Here is a 27,380-nt window from a genome sequence, read left to right as displayed (position 1 = left end):
TGTTACAAGGATTAAATGGGAATGTGAAAGCACCTGTAAACTGTGAAAGCTGGGAAATCTTAGGTGGCATACTTCTGTTTCTTCACACTGTTAATGACAGCTGTCAGGCTCAGTCACCCAGCCTCTTCATGTAAGTGTTCAATTTTAACCCGCTGTCAGGTTATGTACTACCTGACAGGAGCCCTGAAGATCTTTTTCATCACATGCTTATTATAGTCGACATTTCTGCCACAGTGATGTGCCCAGTAAAATGAACTTGGTATGGCTTTATTCCATATACGTCAGACCTTGGCAGTAATGATTTATTGAAAAAGGTGAACATTTGGTACCGAGTGTTATTAGAAAAGAATGAAGCCTAGTAATGTGGGAGATAGAGAAGACATTTAGTAATATATCATGCTGTGTTTCATAGGATACACAGTCTTGCAAATTAGAAAGATGAGGATAATTTTATCAAATCAAGAATTAAAACCTTTGAAACTACTAAACCAGTGTCATTTCTGCTGACCTACTGGGTTGGCATTGGCTCCGTTCCTTTAGGCAATTTAGTAAGTTTTGCTTTTCAGCCAGCAACTAATGAATAGGCTGACAGTGGAAAGTTTCTGTAACCAGAATACTCAGAGTTTCTACAAATCATTGCTCCCAAGAATTGTAAGTGGAGTAATATATTCTGCTATTTCATGATGGATTATTTTCATGTCTTCATATTTCATCACATGGATTTGTTCCTTTAACTGGATGATTATATGATTGTCTTATACATCATTGTCCTCTGGTGATTAATCTTTAAATAATCTTGTTTAAACACAGGGTGGGAATTTATCTTTAAAAGAAGTCAGGGAGGTGCTTTACCATATATAAAATGCATGTTTACAATGCATGCGTAACATCAGTTATCCTTTTACATCATTTAATTTATTGTTCCAAGCAATGCACAAGATTCTCCTAGGAAATGCACAATTCATGGAAAATATGGTATGTTTTTCTTTGTCTATAATAAAATTTACGCTTTATATAGAGAAGCTAAAGAGACACAACTAGAACAATTTATAAAAAAATACTTGAGAAGGTACAGTTCGACATAAAGGAAGATTGTACACACTGAATATACAGAGTGCCACGGTGTGGGAGACTTTTCCCAGACCCTCCAAGACTGCAAGAATATAAATGTGTTTGAGTCCACTGGCTTAAGTTAAGTTACCCTGTCTTGCCGATTCTTCCTTATGTCTTTGGTTGGTTTATTTCTCTCCTCATATACTAGCCCCTGCTTTATTTCAGATCCTCATAATTTCCTTCTTCACAGAGATGGCTACCAATGTGGTAGCTTGTTCACCTGTCTTTAGTCTCTTTCACGCTCCAGTGTAAGCTGTCCAAACCTACAAGAGTCTTTTTCATATTTGAAAAAATATGAAAAAATTTCATTCATTCATTTTTCATATTTGAAAAAAATACTATTGTATTTTACTCTTTATTTATCAAACATTGACTTCAGACTCAATTAGAGGGGCACCTGGGTGGCTTAGTCGGTTAAGCGTCTGACTTCGGCTCAGGTCATGATTTTGCGGTTTGTGAGTTTGAGCCCCGCATCAGGCTCTGTGCTGACAGCTCAGAGCCTGGAGCCTGCTTCAGATTCTGTCTGTCTGTCTGTCTCTCTTTTTCTTTCTTTCTCTCGGCTCCTCCCTCCCTACCTTGTACTCTGTCTCTCCCTCTCTAAGATAAACAAACATTAAAAAAATGTAAGGAGAGGGGCGCCTGGGTGGCGCAGTCGGTTAAGCGTCCGACTTCAGCCAGGTCACGATCTCGCAGTCTGTGAGTTTGAGCCCCGCGTCGGGCTCTGGGCTGATGGCTCGGAGCCTGGAGCCTGTTTCCGATTCTGTGTCTCCCTCTCTCCCTGCCCCTCCCCCGTTCATGCTCTGTCTCTCTCTGTCCCAAAAATAAATAAACGTTGAAAAAAAAAATTAAAAAAAAATGTAAGGAGAAAGACTCAGACAACTCCACCTTTAAGACCCACAAACAGTGGCAGGGGAACACAGTGTCTGCCTAAAAATCCAACAAACTCTGCCAACTCACATATACAGCCCCTCACCTTGCTCTCGGCCACTGCCTGGTTTATTTTTTGATCGAATTCAAGTTTGGTCTCACCTAGCACTCCTTCTCTTGCTTTTCCTATAGGTAGGCATACACTTTCATAAACTAGTCCCTTCTCTATGTCCAACTGTGACACTGGTTGCTGTAGCACCACCAGTTTTTAGATTTGCTAAAATGGGTTCCTCACTGCTGGCCTGCATTAGCATCCTGGGACTGTGGCAACAGTCTCTCATATGCGCCAGTGCCTGCACCTGCTCCCCCCTGCCTGCTGCAGTGACTGTAAAATGATTTTCCATGGAGATCTGCAAAATGTTCGTAAGGTTTTAATGAATAAAAAGGGTTCCAAGAACAAACAACTATGAAAAATGGTGTCTTTACTGCAAGGCTTCTCAGAGCTTTTGATATGTTAATAAGCATTGTGATATGCTAACGTGAATTGGGACTCTCAGAGAGAGAGAGCTAATGGAAAACTTATTTGATCCAGAAACTTTTTTTTTTTTTTTTTTTAGACCAACATCTGTTAAAGTCATAGAGAAGTATAGTGTTTGAAAAGATGGCAGTTTGCAAATTCTGGACTGCTCCATCAAATCAAATTCCTTACACCTTATCAGTCATTTTGCCTTCTCTAGATATAGGTTTCTCATTTCACTTATATCTTTTCCAACATTTACTGTTCCTTCTAAGCTCTCAGGGTCAGCTAAATTAGTCCATATACAGTCCCAGCAAAAGAAGAATGTAGGGGTTTCACCTTCTAGAGCATTGGTTTTATACTTTATGCCCATCCCAATGACTATAAAAAGAGATTTAGGGAATATTCTAGGCTGGAGGGAATGACATGATTCCTTTTAGGCACCACATGAGGCAGCTTGTGAGGTACAGTCATCCAAATAAAGGCACTTGCAACATGAGATGGTAGGGTATGTAAGCAAAGTAGCTTTCAGGGCCAGATACTAGTTGATCCCATGAATGGCCAGTCTTCCTCCAGGAGTGAGTTCTGATGCAAATGGCAATCAGAAGCCCATAAACCACATCTCTTACAATGAGGGACAGGATCATAGGAAGAGGAATTGGAATAAGGTGGGGTGACCCATGGTGTCCCTGATTTACCTGGAACAGATCAACTAATTCCTGTTGTCCCGACGTAACCATTAAGAATGCCCTCTTTTCCTCGCAGAAAGGTGTTGGTCTGAACGATTAATTGGACAGGCACCTTAGATAAGAGAGGAGACAAGAGCCAGGAGAGGAACAGTGTGTCCTAAAAGTGAAGGAGATTGCACTGTTTAAAAGGAAGAGAGAAATGAGAGTTGTCAAGGGCAGTGGTAAGTCAGCGATGATGAGGCTAATCTTAATGTAGAACAGTCTCAGTAGGAAAGTAAAGTCAACCTGTTCAGTTTTGACCTTATTCACTCTTCCAGTGCGTTTTGCAAATGTACAATTATTTAATGATCAGGATTCATACTGTGTTGATATTTTGTCAGATTTCTGACACATTATTTAGCACAGTTTTAAGGAAGATGAGAAAATTCATAATCATTCCTAAGCCTAGAGTTTTTATAACCAAATTAAAATTTTAAATATGTATATAAAATTGCACATCTCCATATCTCTCACAGGGCCTACCATTGTGTTTACACACAGTAAGCACTTGATACATGTGTGTTTCATGTGATCACAAGCCCTGACTATTGGCCAATGCAAAGGGGGCCCATTATATTTATAAAATGGCTAAAATACCATTTTTTAAAGTGTCAACATTGTGCATAAAATTTAATGTCTCTATGCTCACACAAACTAGCTTTATAATTTCACCAAACAAGGGACAGAGTCCCTATCACTGTTGTAATTGTTTCATTTTTGCCAGCAACTTTTGTCAGTGACACACTCTGTTGAAGAATATCTAGTTATTCTTGAGGATTATGAAGGAGATAGATAATACTGGCCCTGGCTTAAAAAGCTTAAAGAATACATTCATTCAATGATATAATGCCTTTCCTTTGATGAAGTGTTTGCTATGCATTACATGAAATTCTAATAGGTAGTAAGATTGTTCATACCCTGTATAGGCAGCTGGAGAGATACAGTCATGCTAATGTTGTTATACTCAGAGTCAGAGAAAGCCTCACATCCCTTTATTTATAGAAGGCTGAATTAACTTTCATTTTTTTCATTCCCTGGGCAAAACTCTGACTTGGTTTACAAAAAAAGAGTCAAGAATATTGTTACTTACTCATAGTAGCTCAGAGTAAAAGTGGGGAAGTGATAAAATAACTTATGGGGGGGGGGCGCCTGGGTGGCGCAGTCGGTTAAGCGTCCGACTTCAGCCAGGTCACGATCTCGCGGTCCGTGAGTTCGAGCCCCGCGTCGGGCTCTGGGCTGATGGCTCAGAGCCTGGAGCCTGTTTCCGATTCTGTGTCTCCCTCTCTCTCTGCCCCTCCCCCATTCATGCTCTGTCTCTCTCTGTCCCAAAAATAAATAAACGTTGAAAAAAAAATAAAAAAAAATAACTTATGGGGGGAAAATGTACTGAATCTGGCAGATAGATACATTTTACCATTGTATACATCCTGTAGTTTCTTTCAGAATGCCTTTACCTTATAGGCTATGTGCATATACTGAATATTTTTTAAAAATGTTTATTTATCTTGAGAGAGAGAGAGAGAAAGCATATGTGCTCAAGTAGGAAAGGGGGAGAGAGAGAGAGAGAGAGAGAGAATACCAAGCAGGTTCCGTGCTGTTAGCACAGAGCCCAACAAGGGGCTTGATCTCACAAGCCATGAGATCATGACCTGAGCCAAAATCAAGAGCCAGACGCTCAACTGACTGAGACACCCAGGTGCCTCTATACTCAAGGAGAAGAATAAAATCATAAAATTTTAGTATTTTAGGAAATTTTGCCTGGTGTCCATGTGCACATTGCATTATAATGGAGAATGAAAATAAAGGGAACAGCTGGGAAGTTGTTATGGTCACACTAGCCATGGGATGATAAGACGAGATTCCGAGATGTTAATAGAAAGGAAGCTATAAGAGTTCATCTGAAGGCAGAATGAAAAACTCTTAGTAAACCATTTCATAAAGGGGTCTTACAGAGAGAGAGGAGCCAGCAATGGACCAGAGAACAGCAGCGATGCTCTTGATCAAAATGTTTCCTTCATAAAATTGTTCAGTTTTGCCTTTGGAAGTTGTTACTTTGTCTGCATCTCCACCACATAAAGGATCTCTAGATAATGTATGTTGAGACAATGGTCACAGAAAGAAATGCACAGTATCTCATCTCCCTTCCCAGCACCAGACTGAAAGGCTTCCCCCCCCCCCCCAAAATGCTGTTTATCTGGTTTGGAAACTTGGTGTTCAGTGTATTTCCAGATAGAAGGGAAACAGGAGAATACTGACAGGCAGATAGATCTCTAGACTGGACAAGATACTCTGCCCAGTTATTTAAAGAAAGGATTCAGAGATGGCTGAGAACATATTTATTTGTTGCTGAGTTCAGTGGGTTGATCCTAATAATTGAGAAAAATAGAAGGAGGAGCCCAAGTGAAGGCCATTACAATCATTTCAAAGTGATGACACGGCATCTAAACTAGATTATAAGGGGGAGTCACAGGACGCAGCAATAATTTAAGAATGTACAATGTAAGGAGGGGGATGGGGAGACTATAAATGTTAGATTTGTATTTCTCATGTCCCCTGGATATTTTGCCTTCTAAGATTCAAAAATTAGGAATTCCATTCCATCAGTTAAGTACATATCCAAATTTTTGAATTTTTAAGTCAGTCAAAATAATGATTAATGCTTGATTAGTATTGACATGTATCATAGTATATAATAGTGTATCATAGTGACTAAGCTGTTAACAAAGTGAACTAGAATTTTCTTTTTGTGTTACAAAGATATTAATAAATTTTATTTTCTACTGCATTAAATGACATTTGAGTAATGTGGCATAGCAGATTTAAGGACTTTTCATCTGTATTCATGTAAGCATATCCTAGTTTAGTGATGGGGCCCTAAAACAGTTCTTGGCACCTTTCACTTAAGGGATGTATCCTGTTTCTATTTGACCTATAATCTAGGCCCTGAGAGTATTTGATTCTTTGGGATCCACTGTTGATACTTAAGAACATTTGGTCAGATCAACGTTTAGTAAACAGCTAACATTGGCTATAAGAGGTCTTCTATGGGACAGGATGATTATTATTTGCAATATCAATCTTAAAGTTGATAATGGTATTAAGCTGAGTAGTTACTGAGACTGAAGCTCTGACGTGACTTTGGGCAGATTAATTTCCTGAATTTGTTTTCTTATGTTTACAATAAGGATAAAATAGTAACTTAGAGTGATTTTGTGAGTTTGATGAGATAACATATGTAAGGCTCATAATAAGCACTAAGTAAAGTTTACAATTACCGTTAATATCTTGGATTTTTTTTAAGTTTTACTTATTTTTGAGAGAAAGAGGAAACAGAGCATGAGTGGGGGAAGAGCAGAGAAAGAAGGAGACACAGAGTCAGAAGCAGGCTCCAGGCTCTGAGCTGTCATCACAGAGCCCTACGTGGGGCTCAAACCCGCAAACCATGAGATCATGACCTGAGCCAAAGTCGGATGCTTAACTGACTGAGTCACCAAGACGCCCCAGTGTCTTCGATTTTTAATGGCCTTTCACGAATATCTCACCTGGGAACTGACCTAATTGTCCTTTAAGGAGATTTATAGCTTCTTCCTTTCTAAAAATGCAAATAACTTATGCTTTTTCTAAAAAGGTACATGCTTATTGTAAAAATTTAAAGACAGACTAGCTTAAGCAACACAAAAATCCCCACAAATTCCATTTTCCAAATATAGCCAACTAACATTTTATAAACATCCTTGTAGCCCTGTTTCTGTATATATCTATAAATCGAAAGCAAACTTGCTTAATATCATCTCTGCCACATTCTGTTGGAGGTCACGAATTCAGCCCAGATGGAAAGAAATAGATTCCACCTATGGTAGGAAAAGCAATGACGTCTCAATGCAAAGCATGTGCATACCAACATGGCAAAAAAATTGTGGCTATATTTTGAAATCCACAATGAGGAAATTACACAAAGATTCAGAAGTCAGAATGAATTGTACTGAAGATGAGCAGGAAGTTAGGCTGCAGAGGACACAGGAAGCTCTTGGCTGTATGCTCCACAGGTACTGTTCTTGGAAGGCTTCAGGTTGTTGGAAGTTCCACAGCAGTCCTTGGATCTTGGATCAGTAATACTTGTGTTCTGGCAAAAAGGTATCTTATTTCAAATATTATATCTGGTGCTTCCATAATAATGTAAGCACAATAGTTAACACTTTTGTAATAGTACAAAATAAACAGAAAAGAACCATCAACAAAAGAAATTTTGTTTTCACCTTAATTACACCATTCTGGACTCACTTTATTTTCGCTTTTTTTTCCTGCAGCTGATAAAGCTGGACTTTTAAGTAGGTAGAGCAGGTTGATTTGCATTTTATAACTTGAGCAGAGGAAAATCCCTGTATCAAAAATCATTGTACTGTTGTATTCTGAATCTCACCATTATAGTTTCCTTGTTTTGTTTTTAAAGTTTTTTAAATAAAAAGATACAATATAAGAATATATAAATATCCTGAAAAGTACAACTTATATATATCATTGTCATCTGTTCATCAGATTAGATCATAATTGAACTCTGTGTGTGGAGAGAGAGAGAGAGAGAGAGAGAGAGAGAGAGAGGAGATGAGAGAGATGGAGATGGTTAGAGGAGGAAGAGAGAAGAGGAAGGGAAAAAGGAAAAATGCCTTATCCTAAGTTAACAGAGGAAAAAAAATATTGGAAACAAAGTACAAGTACTAAAAGTATGTGTTGTGCCTTGAAACCAAAACGGTAACAATTTTTAGACATAGAAAAAAAGTCTTAATTGCAGAAACAGAAAGGTCCATCATGCTATCTTTTCCAAGCTGGTATTCTATTTTTTGTGTGTCTGTGCTGACTCTTGCCAAGCTTGGCCTCACCTGATATGAACATATCTGATTTTCCTTTAATCATTTGAACTCAGCTGAAGTTTAAGTCTTACTTTGTAACTATGATTTTTGAAAAATAATGTAAAAAAAAAAAGTATCTCCTTTCCCTTGGGACATGTCTGAGTGACTGTTCATCACCAGCAAGCTCTGTCTGTGTGCTTTTTATTTCCAAACCTCCTCACATTTCTCCTTCTTCTGCTCTAAGATGGCTCTAGAATTTGAGGAACATAAGAGTGACCAGTGTCCCAAGGATGGCAGATCAAGCTATGCCCTTGCTTGAGATGGTGTTCAGTACCTAAGACAGCTCCCTCAGAAGTAGTGTGTGTGTGTGTGTGTGTGTGTGAGGAGAGAGAGAGAGAGAGAGAGGGAGAGAGAGGGAGAGAGAGAGAGAGAGAGAGAGAGAGAGAGAGAGAGAGAGAACTAGCCTTTGTATCAGCTGGGCAATGCATCAACCAGGAGGTTGTGATATCCTGAGCAATGAGGTAGGCCCCTGTAAGAAGGGGGCTCAGGGTGATGGTAGGTATATTAAAGAAAGGGAAGATGTAGCACTAAAAGGAGCTGGGGGCCTCTCAAGATAACACACCATTTTAATCTTTGATTATCTTTGGTTACCTGATATATTTGATGTACTTTAGGAAACATTGTTTGATTTATAATAAATGACTTAGAAATGATGAGGTCAGTATTCATTGGGTATCTATGTTATTGATCTATTATCATTCCTCTTATTTCAGAATCATGTTATATTTTTCCAGCTAGTCTTATTAAAGTTACCAAAAAGTTCTACAGCTGTATAATCAAAGTAAGTATGCTAATTTACTAGAAGTCTGAATGAACTGTGTGGATTAGAAAGAAAAGAAGAAAATAGATTTACTTAGCATAAAAAAAATAGAATAACTGTCACAGAAGGATCATGTGAAGATCAAGCTATTTTGATCCTTTGATGTGTTTTTTATATTAATATAATTTATTGTCAAATTCGTTTCCATTGATTCTTTGTTCTTACTTTAATTTCTTGGAGTTCTTTTGAATGAACAAAACTTTTACATCTTTTCAGTCATCTCCTTCCCTCCCTTTCCTTCCATCTTTGACGTTACATTAGTAACTTATTAACATTGGATTATGTTTTTTATTATATGTATTAATTTGTATTATTATATATATTAATTTTATAAAATCAAGTGATTCTTAGGGTACATAAGAAATAATATCAATAATCACTGCCATTCAATTATTGAGACAATTTTGATATAGTCAGTTGTTATGGCATTCATGGGATTGTCCATAAGCTGATGCAATCTGTCCAATATTATGCTATAACTAGCTAAATTCTGAAAATTGTCCCTCTGTGTCCCAACTCATCTCACTAGTTGACATTTAATTCAAATAATGATTTAATCAACTTGGAATTCTCCCATTCAAAATTCTTACATCCCTTAGAGAGAGTATATTAAATGGTTTTCAGTATTTAATATAAAGTAGTAAGATTCATCTCTAACTGGATAATTGGCACATTTCACATACTAGCTGAAATGGGGCACAGATTGAGTGAGGTTGGGAAAGATAAAATATCTTCTCATAAGTGGATACCTGGAGGGTGCCTACATATATGGGTCATTGCAAAAAAGGAGCATCCAGGAAAGCCAGGAGCCATTATGAGAGAGCTGGAAAGAGAGTAAGACTTTGAAACTGCAGGTTCCTGAAGATTAGCCTCTTCACTTTGTTCTAAGACCAACAGGAATCATTTCATGTGTCTTAACAGACTGGGAGCTACATATAATCACAGATTGATGGAACATTTTCCTTCTGTATCTTAAATATCATTGTTAAAGGTGGACGTTAGTGAATATAAATAGAAGGGGAAATGATGGTTAAACCACCTGCAAGGTTGTAAGGTTACCAGAAATTCATTCTCATAGCAACATTTTAAATTGCTCAGTCTACAGCCAATGTTTACTTGCCAAGGTTTATAAGAAGATAATTAGGAAAAGTAAATGTTGGAGTCATCATGAATGGGCACAAAAAGTCTAAAAAGTAAAAAATCATTAACGAAATGAATAGATGCAGCTTGACCTAAGGAGCAAACAAAATGAAGTGACTAGAGAACATAATTCCTTCAGAGACCCAGGTAGCATCATCTTCTCTGTTTTTTTGTGAGCAACTCATAAGAGTGGAAGCTGAGTTACAATTAATTCGCTGAACATAGATTTTTTTGTTTGACTCTGCAAATTATTTAACCATGAGAAATAAACCATATTTAGTTTTTATGTTTGGGCTGGCTATAAGTTTATTTGTGAATTTCTATAAACCATGAAAAGGAAAAAATCATTAACCTTCTTTTAAAGAATGTGGGAGAATTAAAGACTATATTTTCTAGAGAAAGTAGTGGCCACTACTTGAGAGCAGGAATTCTATCTTTCTTTTTATCATCATATCCCTAGTGGCTAGTGTAGTGGCTGGTATAAAATAGATGTTCAATAAATATCTACTGATATCCACAATGTTGAATGAATAAGGAAATCTATGACTCGTTATAATGGCATTATTCAATCTTTTAATCTATGCCTCGTTTAAAATACATTAAACGTTCATGACCTTAATGTTTATATTATAAAAAAATAGGTGTTTTGGATTTGAAAATATAAAGTATATTAAATATTTTAAAAGTATTTCCTAAAATATACTCTTGGGCTCTGATGTACATCATGAGGAGCTCACTCCCCTCCTCCCCCAGTTCTCTGTCCTGTTGAGAATCCATTTATTTTATTAGGGTTTAAATTATTTTAGTTGTATAACTAATCAAACTTAGCAGCTTAAAATAAGAACAGCCATTTATTTTTGCCTTGAGTCTAATTTATGTATAGATAAGAATGCATGACTTATTTCTGGTCCATGTGGTATCAGCTTGGGTGGCTTGAATGGGTCTGTAAGATCCACTTCTTAGTTGGCTCAGCTACCAACATGGCTTGTTAGCTTATGTTGTCAAGCCATGCACTGCACACATAGTTATAGAATGATGGAACATTTTCCATCATATCTTAACTATCAGTATTAAATATAAATGTGAATGGAAAGAAATGTTTTATTGAACCACCTGTATAACCTTAAGTGTTACCAGAATATTCTTCTCATATCAACATTTCAAGTTGTTCAATTTAAGGCCAGTGATTAGCTGGGAGCTTAGCTAAGCTATTGGCTAGGTGCCTTGATTCCCCTTCATGTGGGTCTTTCTAGAAGAATGCATGGACTTCCTTACAAAATGGAAACTACATTCCAAGGGCAGATGTTGAAAAAGCAAGAAATCAGAGGTTTCCAGTTTCCTAAGGCCTGGGCCCAGCTAATGGCATATGAGTACAGTAACCGTATTCGATACCTAGATATAGACCCTGTCTGTGAATGGAAGAGGTGTCAGAGGTTTGTGGCTATCTTTAATCTACCATCATTATCTTCAAAATAATCCCTTTGTGTGAATTAGAAAATAAAAGACTTTTAGGTAAGGCATTTACAGATCTGTATGCCAGAATTACCAAGACTTTAAATATGATAAGCTTGCAAAAGTAGCTTGTCTAAAGTTGTCCTAAGCCTAAAAGGCTACAGGAGTGCATGTAAAAAGAGGTTTATCAAATGTTAATAAATTAGCCTAATTATTATTAGTAAAGTAGGTGAGTTGATTATATTGCATTGCCTTCAAAGGGTAAAATTATATAACAGGCCTCTATAAAACTAGCCAAGCCAACCATGGGCATTCATGTTTGGTGAATGATAATGGGTCTTCCCAATTTATTTATTATCTTAATATAGCCAAAGCATACATCACCTTAACTTCTAAACATTTTGTTCTTCTACTCACATTAATGATGTGTATTCCTTCCATGTTTTTGTATCACCAATAATAAGACTTTGATTAGAAAGAAGGATGTTTCTGAAAAATTGCTTCTTAGGTTTTTGGTGTGTGAAAATACTAGAAAAAATATTTGAATACTCAGGATGTTCCAGAACCTGGTGTGTGTTCTAGAAATATAGTAGGGAGTACAAAGAACAAGGTCTGAAATATAGCAGTAAGCAAAAAGGACAAGACCTATGCCTGTACTCATGGAATTTGCATTTCTAATGGGGAAGATAGAGAAGTAAGTAGATAAGCAAGAAGTAAATAAATAAAAATAAAGTGGTGATAAATAAAATTAAGATCTCAGGTGTAGCAAGTTAATGGAGAGTGGTCTTGGAGAAAGGCGATGTTTAGAAAGGTGATCACAGAAGCCCTCTGTGGTGAGCTGGGTTTTGAACAGAGACCTGAATGAGGAGAGAAAATGGATCAGGTAAAGATCTTGGAGAAGAGTGTTCTAGGTAGTAGGAACAGTTAGTGAAAAGGCGCTGATGCATTAATGACTGGATATTAGAGTAGCAGCAAGAGGGGTAGTATGACTGGAACAGAAGGAATGAGGGAAGGCTGGTAGAAGTTAGGATTAGGGAGGGAGGCAGTGCTCTGATTATACTGTCCTTGGGACATCACCTGGTTGGATTTAAGTCTAAGAGTGATAGGAAAGGGTTGAGGTAGAGAGGCCCAAGATAATTTCATTCTTTTTTTTAAAAAAGATGATTCTTTCTGCTGTGTGAAAAATTGTTTGCTAGCTATTTCAATGACGACGATGATGAAGACGATGATGATGATAGTGGTGGTGATGATGGTGGAATATAACATTTCATGGAGGCTTACTCCCTATTGGATTCTCTTTTTAAAACTGTTTTATTTGAATTATCTCATTTAACACAACCCCTTTGTGAAGATTCTATTGTAATTTTAAAGCTGTAAGTGAAGAAATAGAAGCTCAGAAAGTAATTGGCCCATGGAAACACAGCTAGCTAGTGGAAAAGCACAAAGAGTATGCAAGGGTGCTGGTAAAGGTGGTGAGCTGTGACTGAACTGAGGCTATATTCTGAAGGTAGAGCCAACAGGAATTGCTGATGCATTAGGGATAGGAAACGAACCAAAGAGTGAATTGAAGGAGGACTTTGTAGCTTTTGGTCCGAGCTACTAGCTGTGGCTTTACAAATTCTGAGATAAAGGTACATTTGGTTGTTGGAGAGAGGGTGTTGTAAATTAAGAGTTCTTTTTTGGGTATGTTTAACTTGAATGGCTATTAGATATCCAACAAGGTAAGCATGTCTATAATTCGGGAGACAGGTCTTACTTTGGGAATTAGCAGCAGAAAGATAGTTTTTACTGAGATCTGTTTACCTCATTATTGTGTGTTATGCCTCAGGGCCTCTCTCCTTAGACGTGTGCCCATTTACTGGAATGAAAAAGACAAGAAATAGCAAGTGTTGGAAAGGATGTAGAGAAAAAGGAACTCTTGTGCACTGTTGGTAGGAATTGGTATAGCCACTGTGGAAAACAGTATGGAGGTTCCTCAAAAAATTAAAAACAGAATTACCCTATGACTATAATTCCACTACTGAGTGTTTACCCAAAGAAAGTGAAAACACTAATTCAAAAAGTATATGCTCCCCTATGTTTATTGCATTATTTACAATAGCCAAGATATGGAAGCAACCCAACTGTCCATCTGTAGATGAATGTATAAAGATGATGTGTATTGGGGCCCCTTGGTGGCCCAGTCGGTTAAGTGTCCGACTTCAGCTCAGGTCATGATCTCGTGGTTTGTGGGTTCAAGCCCTGCATTGAACTCTGTGCTGACAGTTCAGAGCCTGAAGCCTGCTTCAGATTCTGTATCTCCCCTCTCTCTGCCCCTCCCCTGCTCCCCAAAAATGAATAAACATTACAAAATTTGAAAAAAAGGTGATGTGTATGTATATATAATGAAAAATGACTCAGCCCTAAGAAAGGATAAGATCTTACCATTTGTGGTAGCACAGATGGATTTAGAAGATATTATGCTAAGTGAAATAAGTCAGATAGAGAAAGATAGATACCATATGGTTTTACTTATATGTGGAATCTCAGAAAACAAACACATGAACAAACAAACAAACAAACAGCAGAAACAGACCCATAAATACGAAGAGCAAATTGATGATTGCCAAAGGGGACAGGGTAGAGGGACAGGCAAAATGGGTGAAGGGGAATGGGAGATATAGGCTTCCCGTTTCGGAATGAATAAGTCATGGGGATAAAAGGCACAGCATAGGAAATATAGTCAATGGTATTGTAATGGCATTGAATGCTGACATATGGAGTGAAGCATAACTTATAGACTTGTAGAATCACTGTGTTGTACACCTGAAACTAATGCAACATGTGTCAACTATACTTCAATTTTTAAAAAAGAAAATTAGGGGAAATCCATAGGAGCAAAAATGGTATTCCCACTGGTATTAAATTCTGCTCCACCTTCCCCACCCCAACCCAGTTAAGACCCAAACAGATTTTGAAGATTCAGAGTTATTAACACTTTTTGGAGTGATCTGTTGTGTCCTAATCAAGGGAGAATGAGAGGGAGGACCAAAGGTTCTCCAAGGGACTGGAAAAGTACTAATGAATAAAAAAGATATTGGGGTGCCTTGGTGGCTCAGTCAGTTAGTTGAGCTGCTGACTTTGGCTCAGGTCATGATCTCACGGTTCTGAGTTCAAGCCCCACCTAGGGCTCTGTGCTGACAGCCTAGAGCCTGGAGACTGCTTTGGATTCTCTGTCTCCCTCTCTCTCTGCCTCTCTCCCACTTGTGCTCTCTCTCTTAAAAATAAACATTAAAAAAATAAAATAAAAAAAGATAAGATTAGTTGATGATGGCCACACTGCTGCCAAATATAAATGCTATTAAAAATGGACATTTTGGCGAACACACACACAGATGTGCCATTTATCCTGGGAACACAGACTGTGGTGGGAAGTGGTGTTATTGCTTGCTATGAAATATCGTACTTGTTGTTACTCTAGTTTTGAAATGTATGCTAGTCCTAAACGCTGAAAATATTTTTAAGGAAGAGGACCTGTACGTGTGATAAAATTTTATAAAATTATACACCAAAAAATGAGTGCATGTAAAACAATAGTGAAACATGGATAAGGTCTACAGTCTTGTTAATTGTTTTGTACCATTTTCAATTTCCTGGTTTTGATAAATTACTTTAGTTGTGTAAGATGTCATCAAGAGAAGCTGCATGTGGGTACATGTGAACTTTCTGCATGATTTTTACAACTTATGTCAAAGTAAAAAAAAATTTAATATAAGTACATATAATTGAATAGGTCTTACCTTTAATTATGACCTTGTTTAGTCCTACCCACCACACTCACATGAAAATGGGGGGCAGAAGTGGATATATTTGTAATATGCTTAACTTAATGGGACGTTGATTATATCCTTCATTTATTAATGCTGTACAGTTTTAATACTTTGGCAGTATTATTCATGCTTTAGTGCTTAAAATGTTTATATGAGCAGAATATGTGCATATTTAATGTACCCAAAAGGATGAAATGTGTGGTAATTTGTTAAACTAAAAGGCAGTAGAAAGACACTTTGGCAAATATAGCATATTGCAAGCATTCTAGGGAGCCAAACAAGCTAAACATGTCAAATAATAGGTAGTCCTCTGATATTTATTGACAACTTATAATAGCAAAACACTATTCAAAAAAATGATTGTAGAATTATTTTATTAACCTCTGAAATGCTCATTATTTTAAAAATATAAATTCTCTTTATTTCTCTTTTCTGAAAATGAAAAACTTCCATGTTCGTTACATGATTCATCTACCCTAATTTGTTCACGTTATTTCTGTATTTGTCTTTCCTAATACCAACAATGACAAAATACAGATGTTAAATCTGTGATAACCTATTTTTTTGTTTTGGTTTTTAAATATAAATATTCAAAGATTTAAAGACCATCTTGCCATTGGCAACAACATGGATAGAGCTAGATAATATAATGCTGAATGAAATAAGTCAGTTGGAGAAAGACAAATACCATATGATCTCACTCATATGTGGAATTTAAGAAACAAAACAAACAAGCAAAGGGGCGGGGGAGAGAGAGGTAACCGAAGAAACAGACTCTTAACTATAGTGAACAAGATGATGGTTACCAGAGGTTACCAGAGGTGGGTGCGAGGATGGATGAAATGGGTGAAGGGGATGAAGTACACTTATGATGAGTACTGAGTAATATATAGAATTGTCAAATCACTGTACTGTATACCTGAAACAAATGTAACACTGTATGTTAACTCTACTGGGAATGAATGAATGAATGAACAAGTAAATTAATAAATAAATACCCAGTTGAGACATGTCAGCACTATATTGTTTCTATTAAGTTTTAACAAAACATCTTCTGCCTTAAAAATTGTTTTGTACTGGGGCGCCTGGGTGGCTCAGTCAGTAAAGTGTCCAACTTGAGCTCAGGTCATGATCTCGCACTCCATGAGTTCAAGCCCTGCGTCTTGCTCTGTACTGACAGCTTGGAGCTTGGACCCTGCTTCAGATTCTGTGTCTCCCTCTCTCTTTGCCCCTCCCCCGCTCATGCTCTGTCTCTCTCACTCTCAAAAATGAATAAATGTTAAAAAAATTAAAAAATAATGTTCTGTACTGGTATCAAAATCTCTAAATGACAGCAAAGAAAGAAACAACTGAGTAAATGCTTATAAAATCATGGCTTTCTGTTGTAAAATTATAATTTGTTGTACTCAAACAACTGTTCTTAAAAAAAACAAATGATTTTCTAAAAATAGATTAAGGTTTTGAAGTTGCTTCACTAGCTTGATTTTATACCACTTTCTTCAGATGGGATTTGGCTGATGAAATTGCAAAATGAAACAGACCATACTTTGTTTGGAGGAGTCATTTTTCAAATGGTTTTGAGGATATAGAATGGAAGTGACCATTGTCTGAAACTCCGCTTATTTGTGAATTGCTTATGGAACATATGTGGTTGCTAAACATTGTGTTTATGAATATTAAGGGGAATAAAGTACTGCCCCTTTTCAAAAGAGCATACTGTCAATCAAGGACTGGAACCAAAGAGACAGGATAGGGTAGAGTAGGGTTAGATTGGAGGTATGTTGAATTTGGGCTGACTTCAACTGCTTTTAAAGATGAGGTTAATATTAGTAGCCTGACCACATCTGGAGAGAGAAGAGTTGGTGAATTATGGGTTGAGGGAGGGCATAGCAGTCAGGGGAATTAAAAAACTGTATTGCATTCATAGGGCCCTCCAGGTAAATAACAGTGGTTTGCAAGTTGGCCTTTCTCTTAATTAAAACGATGGAATAAAAAAACTTGCAATGCTAGGATTAAACATGAGTTTAATAACTGGAATTTTCAGGCAATTCCAAAATTTTAATTTAGCTGTTAATTCTAATCCTGTTTCTCTCCAGAACCTCCTTTAAAAAGTAGAATTCTTTGATTTGTCTTCACTCCTTATATTTCTGATGTTCTGTTAAAAATATTTACAAGCAGGGAAGTATTACAGAAGCTGAAAGAAGCAAGCAATGATAAAGAGCATACATTTCTAAACTGGATCATCAATCCCTGGAAAACTTAAATTGATTAGGCTTCATTCAGGAGGACAAGGCTGCCGGATATCTTTAGTCATAAGGCTAGAATTCCTTAGGCAAATTTTAACGTTGGATCATCTAATTCTTTACAAAATTCACTAGCCACTCTCATGTTTTGCCATGTTAACTAGGATAGCAATGCTCATAAAGCCTTGTTTGTCATACTGAAGAACATTTCCTGAATGAATACCTAATTCCAGGTACTCTTCTCAGGGCTTAACATGAGTTAATCTCAAAAAGTTTGTAAAGACATCGCTGTCAAATGATTCATTGACTTGGCCAATATTCATATTTATTTTTACTGGGATATTTGTTTTATTTTCATTATTTTCTTCTATTCAGCTCTTCTTTATGCAACCATTTTTGGAAAACGTTACCACAATTTTCCAGCAAATGTATGCCAACACCAACCGATACCATGAGATGCTGAATATGTACGGGACTTTCTGAAACTGTATCAGGTCCCCAAAGGCCTTAGTGAACGAGTCATGGATTATATCGTCTCAACATGGTCCATGTCAAAAGGCATTGACACAGAGAAGGTATGTGTTATTATATTGTTGTTATTTATTTTCCGTTTCAATGGATCTTCTGATGCCTATAGCTTTCCCACTGTGTACTGCTTCCTAAGTGACATATCAGTCAATCATAGTATCTATTGAGTGCTTGAGAAGGTGAAAAGCACTCAACCATTAATCATCAGTGTAGAATTATGGTTTCTGTAACAACTGATTACTCCATTTCCCTAAAACACTGTTACGACTCAGAGTAATTTGCTGCATTCCTCTAGAATTAATAGTGCTGCCGTCTCTTCGGGTTGATTTTATTTTAATTTCTCCTTTGGACTTTTTTGCCCATCTAAAATTTAGAAAGAACACAGTTTTGCTTATAACCTAAAAAGTTCTATGTCTTCTATGCTGTCCTCTACTTAAATCTCTCCCCTTTCTCACACATATTTACAACAGCAACTTACAATTATTTATTTTCCTCTCTCCTTACACAAATCTGTAAAGTGGGTACCACCTCATTCATCTGACATCTCTGTTTTCTTATTTCTCACTTGTCTCTTCATGAAACCACTTCTAATCTTCCCATCTATTTCCTACCAGGGGCAAAGAAGGACCCAAAGTCCTCCTTAAAAAAAAAATAAATAAATAAAAATAAATTTCTGATTTCCTACACCAGCTGATTCACATCAAATATGGGGAATGGGTAGTAGGGCTTGACACGAGTTTTAGAAAAAACTGATCTTGAAACTGTTTTACTTTATAAGAATCAGTGGAGACCATTATTTTTAGGTACTGAATTTTTGACATGCTAATCAGATAGTACATTACCTTCCTTGCCATTTCCCACAAATTTGATTTGTTCTTTTCATCATATGATGTTGACTTGGAGTTTTTCTTTAAGATCTGCTCAGTAAGCACCTTTCAATGTCAAAGGGAGAGAGCAAATGAACCAAGCAATGTTCCAGTCAGAGGAGTTCATTTAGGTAGTTCTAAGTCAGAGCAGCTGTTGTTAGGAGCAGATAGTGAGGGGATATTTAGGGACCAGACATGGAAGTGTTGAGGGAGGGAAGCCTTCAGAGGGAGTGCAGATGATATACTTGGGGGTAATTATGTGAGGAATCATGAAAGAGGGTGAGATTTCCCCCTTCAACAAGATGCAGTATTAATTTTCTAGTAAACAGCCATTAAAGTGGAAGGTATGACCACAAACAGGAAAAAGACAAACCACCTTCTGTGGAATTTGATTAATGTATGCCCAAGCCAGACAATATGTGGTTTAAAGGAGGGTGTCCAAAAAAAGGAATGAAAATCTTTCTCAGGGACACAGCATGAGGGTCAGTGTTTAGGACATCCGAAACATGATGTCCTTGGAGGTCCCATTCAGTGAAACTGAGATCAAGAGACAACCGTCTACCTTGTCAATCACCATCTCAGTAGAAGCTTTTCTTTTCAGAAATTCAGTGGAGTCACATGGCAGCTGGCAGAAAACATCAGTAAGATGATGGAATAATGGCCTTTTACATTTGAAAAGAGACTGACCTATACCTTAAGCCCAGTTCTAGTAAGGGGCAGATTTTTGAGTCCCAGATGCTGGATTAGTTCAGGAAGGGAGCTGAATAGATTCTCACAAACTTTAAGGACTTGCTTACCTGTCTGCTTCTTGATGGAGTTGGGGTATAGTGCAATGGCATGAGGAATGTCTGAAAGTGGACATACCATGCAGGAGGAAACAATTTCTGGGTTCCTATTATTTACCACTTTCTTTTTGTTTGGTTTGCCTGGTCACATTGTGGCACAGAAATGTACTTCTGATTAGTAGAGTATCCAAAGAGAGGAGAATACTAGGGAAAAAAAGATTGGGAAGCTAATATTAAAGGTAAAATAAACCTTTAGTTCAATGAAAAGATTCTTAAAGAAATAAGTCAAAGTATTAAAGTGGGTTAGCTTTGGATAAGAAAAAATCATGGGGGGCCTGGGTGGCTCAGTTGGTTAGCATCTGATTCTTGACTTTGGCTCATGTTTTGTGGGATCTAGCCCTGTGTCAGGCTCTGTGCTGACAGGCAGAGCCTTCTTGAGATTCTCTCTCTCACTCTCCCTCCCCACTTGTGTGAGCGCACTATCTCTCTCAACATAAATAAACATTAAAAAAAAAAAGAAAAAGAAAAAAATCATGCCTCTAACTGAATGGGAAGCCAGAAAGAGTAGTTTTTGACTAATGGGAGAAGCAGAGTTAAATAACTGTGGCAAATACGAAACCTTTGTTATGCATGTATAAAACATATCTAAAGTTTAATTTGATGTGGCAGCGAACTCTCCATGCCTGTATTGATTTCTCCCAGCCTATTAAGAAAATCCCCACCCAAAGACATGAAAGGTAAGCCGTGACAGAACTATAAATAAAGGGATATATGCTAAAGTCTGGGCCTGGGAAGGAGGTATATGAGATTCTTACTAATTGCAGAGTCAATGAGGCTGAATTTTAAAATGTATCCTTACAGAAACAGACTCTTAACCCTGAGAACAAACTGATGGTTACCAAAGGGGATGGGTGAAACATGGTGGTGGGGATGAAGGAGTGCACTTGTGATTGAGCATCAGGTGTTGCATGGAAGTGATGAATCACTATATTGTACATCTGAAACTAATGTTACACTGCATGGGAACTAACTGGAATTTCCAATAAAAACTTTAAAACAAGGTATTCCTGGGCTCCTGGGTGGCTCAGTTGGTTGGGCGTCCGACTTTGGCTCGGGTCATGATCTTGCAGTTCATGGGTCCAGGCCCCCATGTTGGGCTCTGTGCTGAATGCTTGCTTGGAGCCTGGAGCTCAGATTCTGTGTCCCTTTCTCTTTCTGCCCCTCCCCCTGCTTGTGCTCTGTCTCACTCTGTCTCTCAAAAATAAATAAATGTAAAATAAATAAATAAATAAGTAAATAAATAATAATGCATTCTTACCACACCATATCCTATACTGAACCAAAGAAAAAAATTGTCATTCTACTTTGGTTTAGTACAGAAACTAACAACCACAGCAGAAACCCACATGTCTGTTAGGTAGGCATTCAGTAATTTGACAAATAAATAGTATATATAACATGTAATTTTAAAATATGATAATAAAGTATCCACATATAGACACAAGAATAGTAGCCAAAGCAAAAAATGGGAATAAATATCTCAGAACTAGAGTTTACTATGGATAAGAACTGAATGTAAGTCAAAGGACATATCACAAAGAAGGAAATTGATGTATTATTTAGTGTAATTATAAAATGAGCTAAAGATCTAAGAAAATATTTAATGAGGGTTTCCATATGGCCTAACATAAATATCAGATGGGCTGAGTTAAATGCAAAAAATAAGAAACCATAAACTAGTAAAAAGAAACTATGTGAACATGTTTAATTTATCTTTGTACATATTAAAGCAATGGATACATAACAAAGTAACTGGTGAATAGATTTGGCTTAGAAAATATAAAATCTTTCACACCAAAGACCATGAAAATGAAATAAGATAGAAATATTGGAACAATGTCACAAATGAAAGGTTAATTACCTTATATGTAAAATGATTTGTAAATCAATAAGAATTAAGATGCCTGAGGAGAAAATTAGCTGAGTACATAGTTTATATAAATCTACAAAAATACAAATTATTAATAAACACACCAAAATACTATTTACCTTGTAATAAATACTGAAAACAGCAAGAGGCCATTTTTAATATTTCAAATTGACAAAAATAATGGCCACTCTTGGCAAATGCTGTAGTGACTGACACTATCATATAATTCTGGTTTATATGTAATTTGGTATAACATTTCCTTTTTTGTTTATTTATTTTTGAGAGAGAGAGAGAAAGAGAGAGCCTGAGTGAGGGTGGGGGACGGGCAGAGAGAGGGAGAGAGAGCATGCCAAGCAGGCTCCATGCTGTCATCTCAGAGCCCAATGTGGTTCAAACCCACAAATCATGAGATTATGATCTGAGCTGAAATCAAGAGTCAGTCGCTTAACTGACTGACCCACCCAGGTGCTCTGGTATGGTATGGCATTTCTTGAAAGCAGTTTGATTAAAATAATATCTTAAGTTAGGGGGATATTCTAGAGCTCAGTCCTTGTGCCTCTTCTCTTTCCTATCCATATTCTCTTCTTCAGTGATATCTTGCAATCTTATGACTTTAAAATGTGTGTTAACCCTTCCCAAATCTATATACTCGTCTTGGACCTGTTCTGGAACTATGGACTCTCCTATCCAACTGCCTACTCATATCCGGTGAGACGATCCAGAACTGAACTTCTCATCATCTCCCATAAACCTGCTCCACTGAACATTCTTCCCTAATGCAATTAATGGAAACTCCACTCCTCAGTTGCTTAGACAAACGTCCCCGTATTAAAACCCCCACCAAATCCTGCTAGCTCCACCTCTAGTTCTAACCCCCTCCATCTCTGGTCCAAGTCACCATTATGTCCTACCTGGGTTACTGTATAGGATACAGTAAATATTGTATTGCAGATATTGTATTGCAGATAACAGTAGATATTGTATTGCAGTATACTTTCAGCAGAGCAGCCAGTGAGTTATATGGCTTTCATAATAAAGCTTTCTCCTATCTATCTACCTATCTATCTTCTATTAATCACATATTCATCTGTATTGCAGGCTCTTTTGATAATAATAATGAAGTTGACTGAGCTTGTTAAAATACAAGGGTGAAAAAAAAGGAAAGGAAAGATTGATGATAGTAATCAAATAAATTCTGTAATTCACAATCTCAGAACTATGAACATAGTTGAGGTTGTAGCTTTAGTAAACAACATCTGAGTTTTAACAATTATCCCGTATTTGACATGAGAGACCTCCATTCAACTTTTTGTTCCCTCAGTGAGCCAAATACTTTGTCTTACTATATGTTCTTGTCTCACGTTTTGTTGATGGTCTCTTTCAGATATTTTATTAATGTTGGTTGTTATCAGATTTAACTATGAGTATATACTGGAAAAGACTGAAATGTATGAAGTTAAATGTCTTTGTTCCAATGCTTCTCTTCTCTCATTTGTTCTAAAACAGCGATGTTTTTTTTTCAGTTGCTAGTACAATAGAACTTAATGATGCATTGCAGCTAATTAGAGACAAACCTTCGCCCCAATTACTGAGATTTCCTTCTATCGTTTCCACATATGTAGTTTTATAATTTTTTTTAAGTCAGCTTTACCCCCACAAGCAAATTAATCACTGTGATTTAACCCGTCTTGCCTTATGTGAATGTTTTCTCTAATACAAATTGTTGGCATTAAAGTCAGGACTTACATGGAGATTGTAGTATTTCTATCAGGAAAGGTTGCTCTTATGCAAGATATTCTATATGGAACCGTACCTAGATTAATTTATTTGGTTTGAAAATATTTTGTTGACACCTAATTGTTACGATTGCTTTAGATTCTTTTTAATTTTAATAACCAAAATCCATCCTCTGGGCTGTGCTACTCACTAACATTCTGTGCACTTAAAAGACTGAGAAATGGGTGGAATAAGTGAGGATTTAAAAAGGAAAAAGGAGATTATGGGAAAAAATAGAAAGGATGATGAAGCTTAAAACCTTATCATTTTTTATTTCTCACTGTCTCACTTTTTTTTCTAACATGCAATTTGCAAAAGAACAGTAGAAAAAAGCTCTTTGGTCTTCATTTCTTGTTTCATGTGTTTTATAATAAGCATAAAGTATCAGTAGGAAGATATCATTATATGAAAAGTTCTGGCAGAATTATGCAAAACATTCAGGCAGAAATATGCCTTTAGAATTTAAAAAAATTGAGATTTGAATATTTTCATATCTTGGATCATTTTTTTAACCAAATCTATCAAAGAAGTACTCTACTTCTTCCAAATATGGTGGGCAATGTATTTTTTCCTATAAGTTAAAATAATGTCCTTTTTAGTCAATTTACTTCTATATGTTATTTTTTAATTTAGAAAAGCATGTCTACATATTTTTCTTTGTATTCCTAAATGTGAAAAACAGCGATGACATTTTCATACCTGGCATCATTTCCTTGGTTCAATATTCAAATACTCCCAGAGGTTCCTATGACAATGGCACAGTTGGTTAAGCATCTGACTCTTGATCTCAGCTCAGGTCTTGATCTCAGAGTCTTGAGTTCAAGCCCTGTGTTGGGCTGTGTGCCGGACATGGAGCCTACTTCAAAAAAAGATTAAAAAAAAAGGGAGAGAAGACATCAGCCTTCCAAGAAAATCTCTGCAAATGTGCTATGTTAAACATATCATGTAAATACATACATGTGAACATATTAAAATGAAACTGAATTGGTCTTCACATGCATTATAAAAGCACTCTTGTCTTTACTAGAGAGGTAATAATCATTCCAGTCCATATTAATCAGATCATAGATAAAATATTATGCTAGTAATTCTAGCTGGATATTTTATTTTTTTTTAATTTTTTAAAATTTATTTATTTTTTAAATATATGAAATTTATTGTCAAATTGGTTTCCATACAACACCCAGTTCTCCTCCCAACAGGTGCCCTCCTCAATACCCATCACCCACCCTCCCGTCCCTCCCACCCGCCATCAACCCTCAGTTTGTTCTCAGTTTTTAAGAATCTCTTATGCTTTGGCTCTGTCCCACTCTAACCTCTTTTTTTTTCCCCTTCCCCTCCCCCATGGGTTCCTGTTAAGTTTCTCAGGATCCACATAAGAGTGAACACATATGGTATCTGTCTTTCTCTGTATGGCTTATTTCACTTAGCATAACATCTAGCTGGATATTTTAAAAGAAATACTATCAAATGACAGCACTCTTACCAGAAAGTAACCATGACAGCATGAAGTTCTGGGAATCTTGTTATATGGTGGATAATTAAAGGAAATATGAATATTTAGTTTGGCTAATTGAAGGCTTGGGGAGAGGTATGACAGGTGACTTAAAGTATTTTAAATTGCAGTGATCTAACTGCTTCAGGAGAAAATTAACTCCCTGCTGGTAAAGGATACAGGCAGAATGTAGTACACAATGAACTTGCAGGTCCTGACACTAATTTAATAATATTAAATATATTACATGATAATTGTGTCTGAATGATTTGGAGTACCATTACGTACCATATCTTATTTAAAATTCAGACATATATTCAAGGTATCCTATACCAAAAAATGATAGAATAAGATTCTATAAGTCAGTAATTATTTCCCGACAATTTTTTTATTAGTAGAGCTATGTACTCTGGTTTCACAAATGCAACTAATTGTTTTTTCTATGGTTATAGAACAAATGCCACTTTTAAAAAATTCTGAGGAACACAAAATCCCTGATCGGGATAAGCTAGGCCTTGCCCAAGAAACAAGTGACATATTTTTTTTCTGTGGTTGTTAAGTAATCTGTTTGTTGAAAGGGACTGCGTAGTCTATCCTTGTAAGGAACTATTCTATAGCCTGTTTTGGGAAAGCATCATGCCCCGAATTTCTGAAAACTCTGACTTTCTACCTATATATAAACATGGTCAGGGAACTTGACTATTGTCATGGCCATGTGTCTGGCTCATTTGTTACCCACAAAAATATTTTGAAGTATTCAGAATTATTATTAACATTTCTCCTTTCTAGCTGCCCTACAGGCTTTCTCTGAAAATGTGGACTTTATCTGAAGCTTCAATTTTATTTTTCCTTCCATTTATCAGAAATTAAAATAATACTCAAGGGTTTATTAGAAACATTACAAATAAAGGAGAACTTTTTAATATTTCTCTGATCATATTTCAGAACATTCAAGTGCATATGTAGTTTGTCAGGGCTTTTGGCATAGTTTAAGAGTGCTCCAATGCGCAAGATTTATATTATTGTCAGCTGATATGATTATTCAAACTTCCTGCGTGTCAGGTAGCAGGCGGTATTATTTTTCTATAATAATGATAGGGGGGCATTGTATGACTAAAATAAATCCTGAGTGATCCACGCCTCTTGCTAGGAATATTAAATGTGTTCTTTTTATGTACCATGTTGAAATTACTTCAGTGTACTTCATTTTCTTACCAATATGCCACTGGTCTCTGAGGTAGGGACTAAGCAATTATTTGATAGTGTAGTCTAGGAATGAGAAGAAGGACTTGTTTATATAGGGCAATGGGTGAGTTGCCCAGTAGCATGGCTTTATATAGACCATGAGAACTGGGTTTCATTCTTCTGTGTTCACATCCACATTGGAGATAACCACCTTACTTATTTGGCTGGAAGATGAAAAGTACCCATGTAGTGCCTGCGTACGAGAAGCAGCCACAAGTGCTAACAAATAATTTAGTCTGTTGTGCTTATAATTTATTTCTTCCTTTACCAGTTATAAATTATGAGAACTTGCTCATGTTTGGCATCATTTTTAATCTTCGTCTTTGCTGGTATTCTGTGTCATCTTTAAATTATAGATGAAAATAGAACCTCAATTGGAGAGACAGTTGGATGAATAAAATATTTCTATATACACACCCACTGAACACAAATACAAAACATATTTTAGACTTAGAGGAAAAGTTAAATCATGAATGAATCCACATACTGCAGACAGTTTGATAGTATGAGTAGGTGTGTGTATCCAACCTGCTATTTTGTTCTGAGCTGCCTTGATTGATCTGTTTTCAAACTCTCACTAGAGGAAATCTTCAGAAATATCTATTGAAAAACCCATTATTGAATGAGATCATAGTGTTACCTACAACTTTTGTGGTTTACTAGACAAAAGTAGAATTATGCAGATGGTTGGATTTTATAAACTGAACTTTTTAAAAAAGATGTCTCCATTCCTGTGATTTCTGTCTTTGTTACTCTTTGACCGTGTTTGTTATATTTGATTTTTCTTCCAGGGCTCTGTGGCTTTCTATTCCTTACTCATTTTCCCATTTCTTTCCTGGTTCTTTTGATAATGCCTAAAAGATGCCTGTAGTTTGGCTCAGGCTGATTGCTTTTTTTGATTTTGGATTCATTGATAGTCTATGAAGTACCGAAAAGCTACTTTTAGCTCCTTTACTAGTTGCCAAATAACCATAGGCATCTCTGTCTGGCACAGCAGAAGGCAGCAAGAGGTGGAGAAAATAAATACATTTAAAGAAAAAGAAAAATTGTTATGTATGAAAGATATTCCTCTAGTTGTTCACTGCCAATTTCCTGAGGTGCCACTTCATGCCCTCCTCCTGGGCATGGTCCTGGACAAGGAGAGGAACACATGGCTATG

General features: G+C 36.7%; 1 protein-coding gene across 1 annotated transcript in view; it reads left to right on the top strand.

Moving 5' to 3' along the window:
• The window catches only part of KCNH5 (potassium voltage-gated channel subfamily H member 5), a 300,949-nt gene that overhangs the window by 177,096 nt on the left and 96,473 nt on the right, over window positions 1-27,380 (top strand). The window contains 3 exon segments of the mRNA XM_030320346.1: window positions 17,972-17,997; window positions 17,999-18,059; window positions 18,062-18,171. Coding sequence (XP_030176206.1) covers window positions 17,972-17,997; window positions 17,999-18,059; window positions 18,062-18,171 — 197 coding nt within the window.

The sequence above is a fragment of the Lynx canadensis genome, chromosome B3 (genome assembly GCF_007474595.2).
Source record: "Lynx canadensis isolate LIC74 chromosome B3, mLynCan4.pri.v2, whole genome shotgun sequence".
Classification (NCBI taxonomy): domain Eukaryota; kingdom Metazoa; phylum Chordata; class Mammalia; order Carnivora; family Felidae; genus Lynx; species Lynx canadensis.
This window is presented reverse-complemented; position numbering and strand designations above follow the sequence as displayed.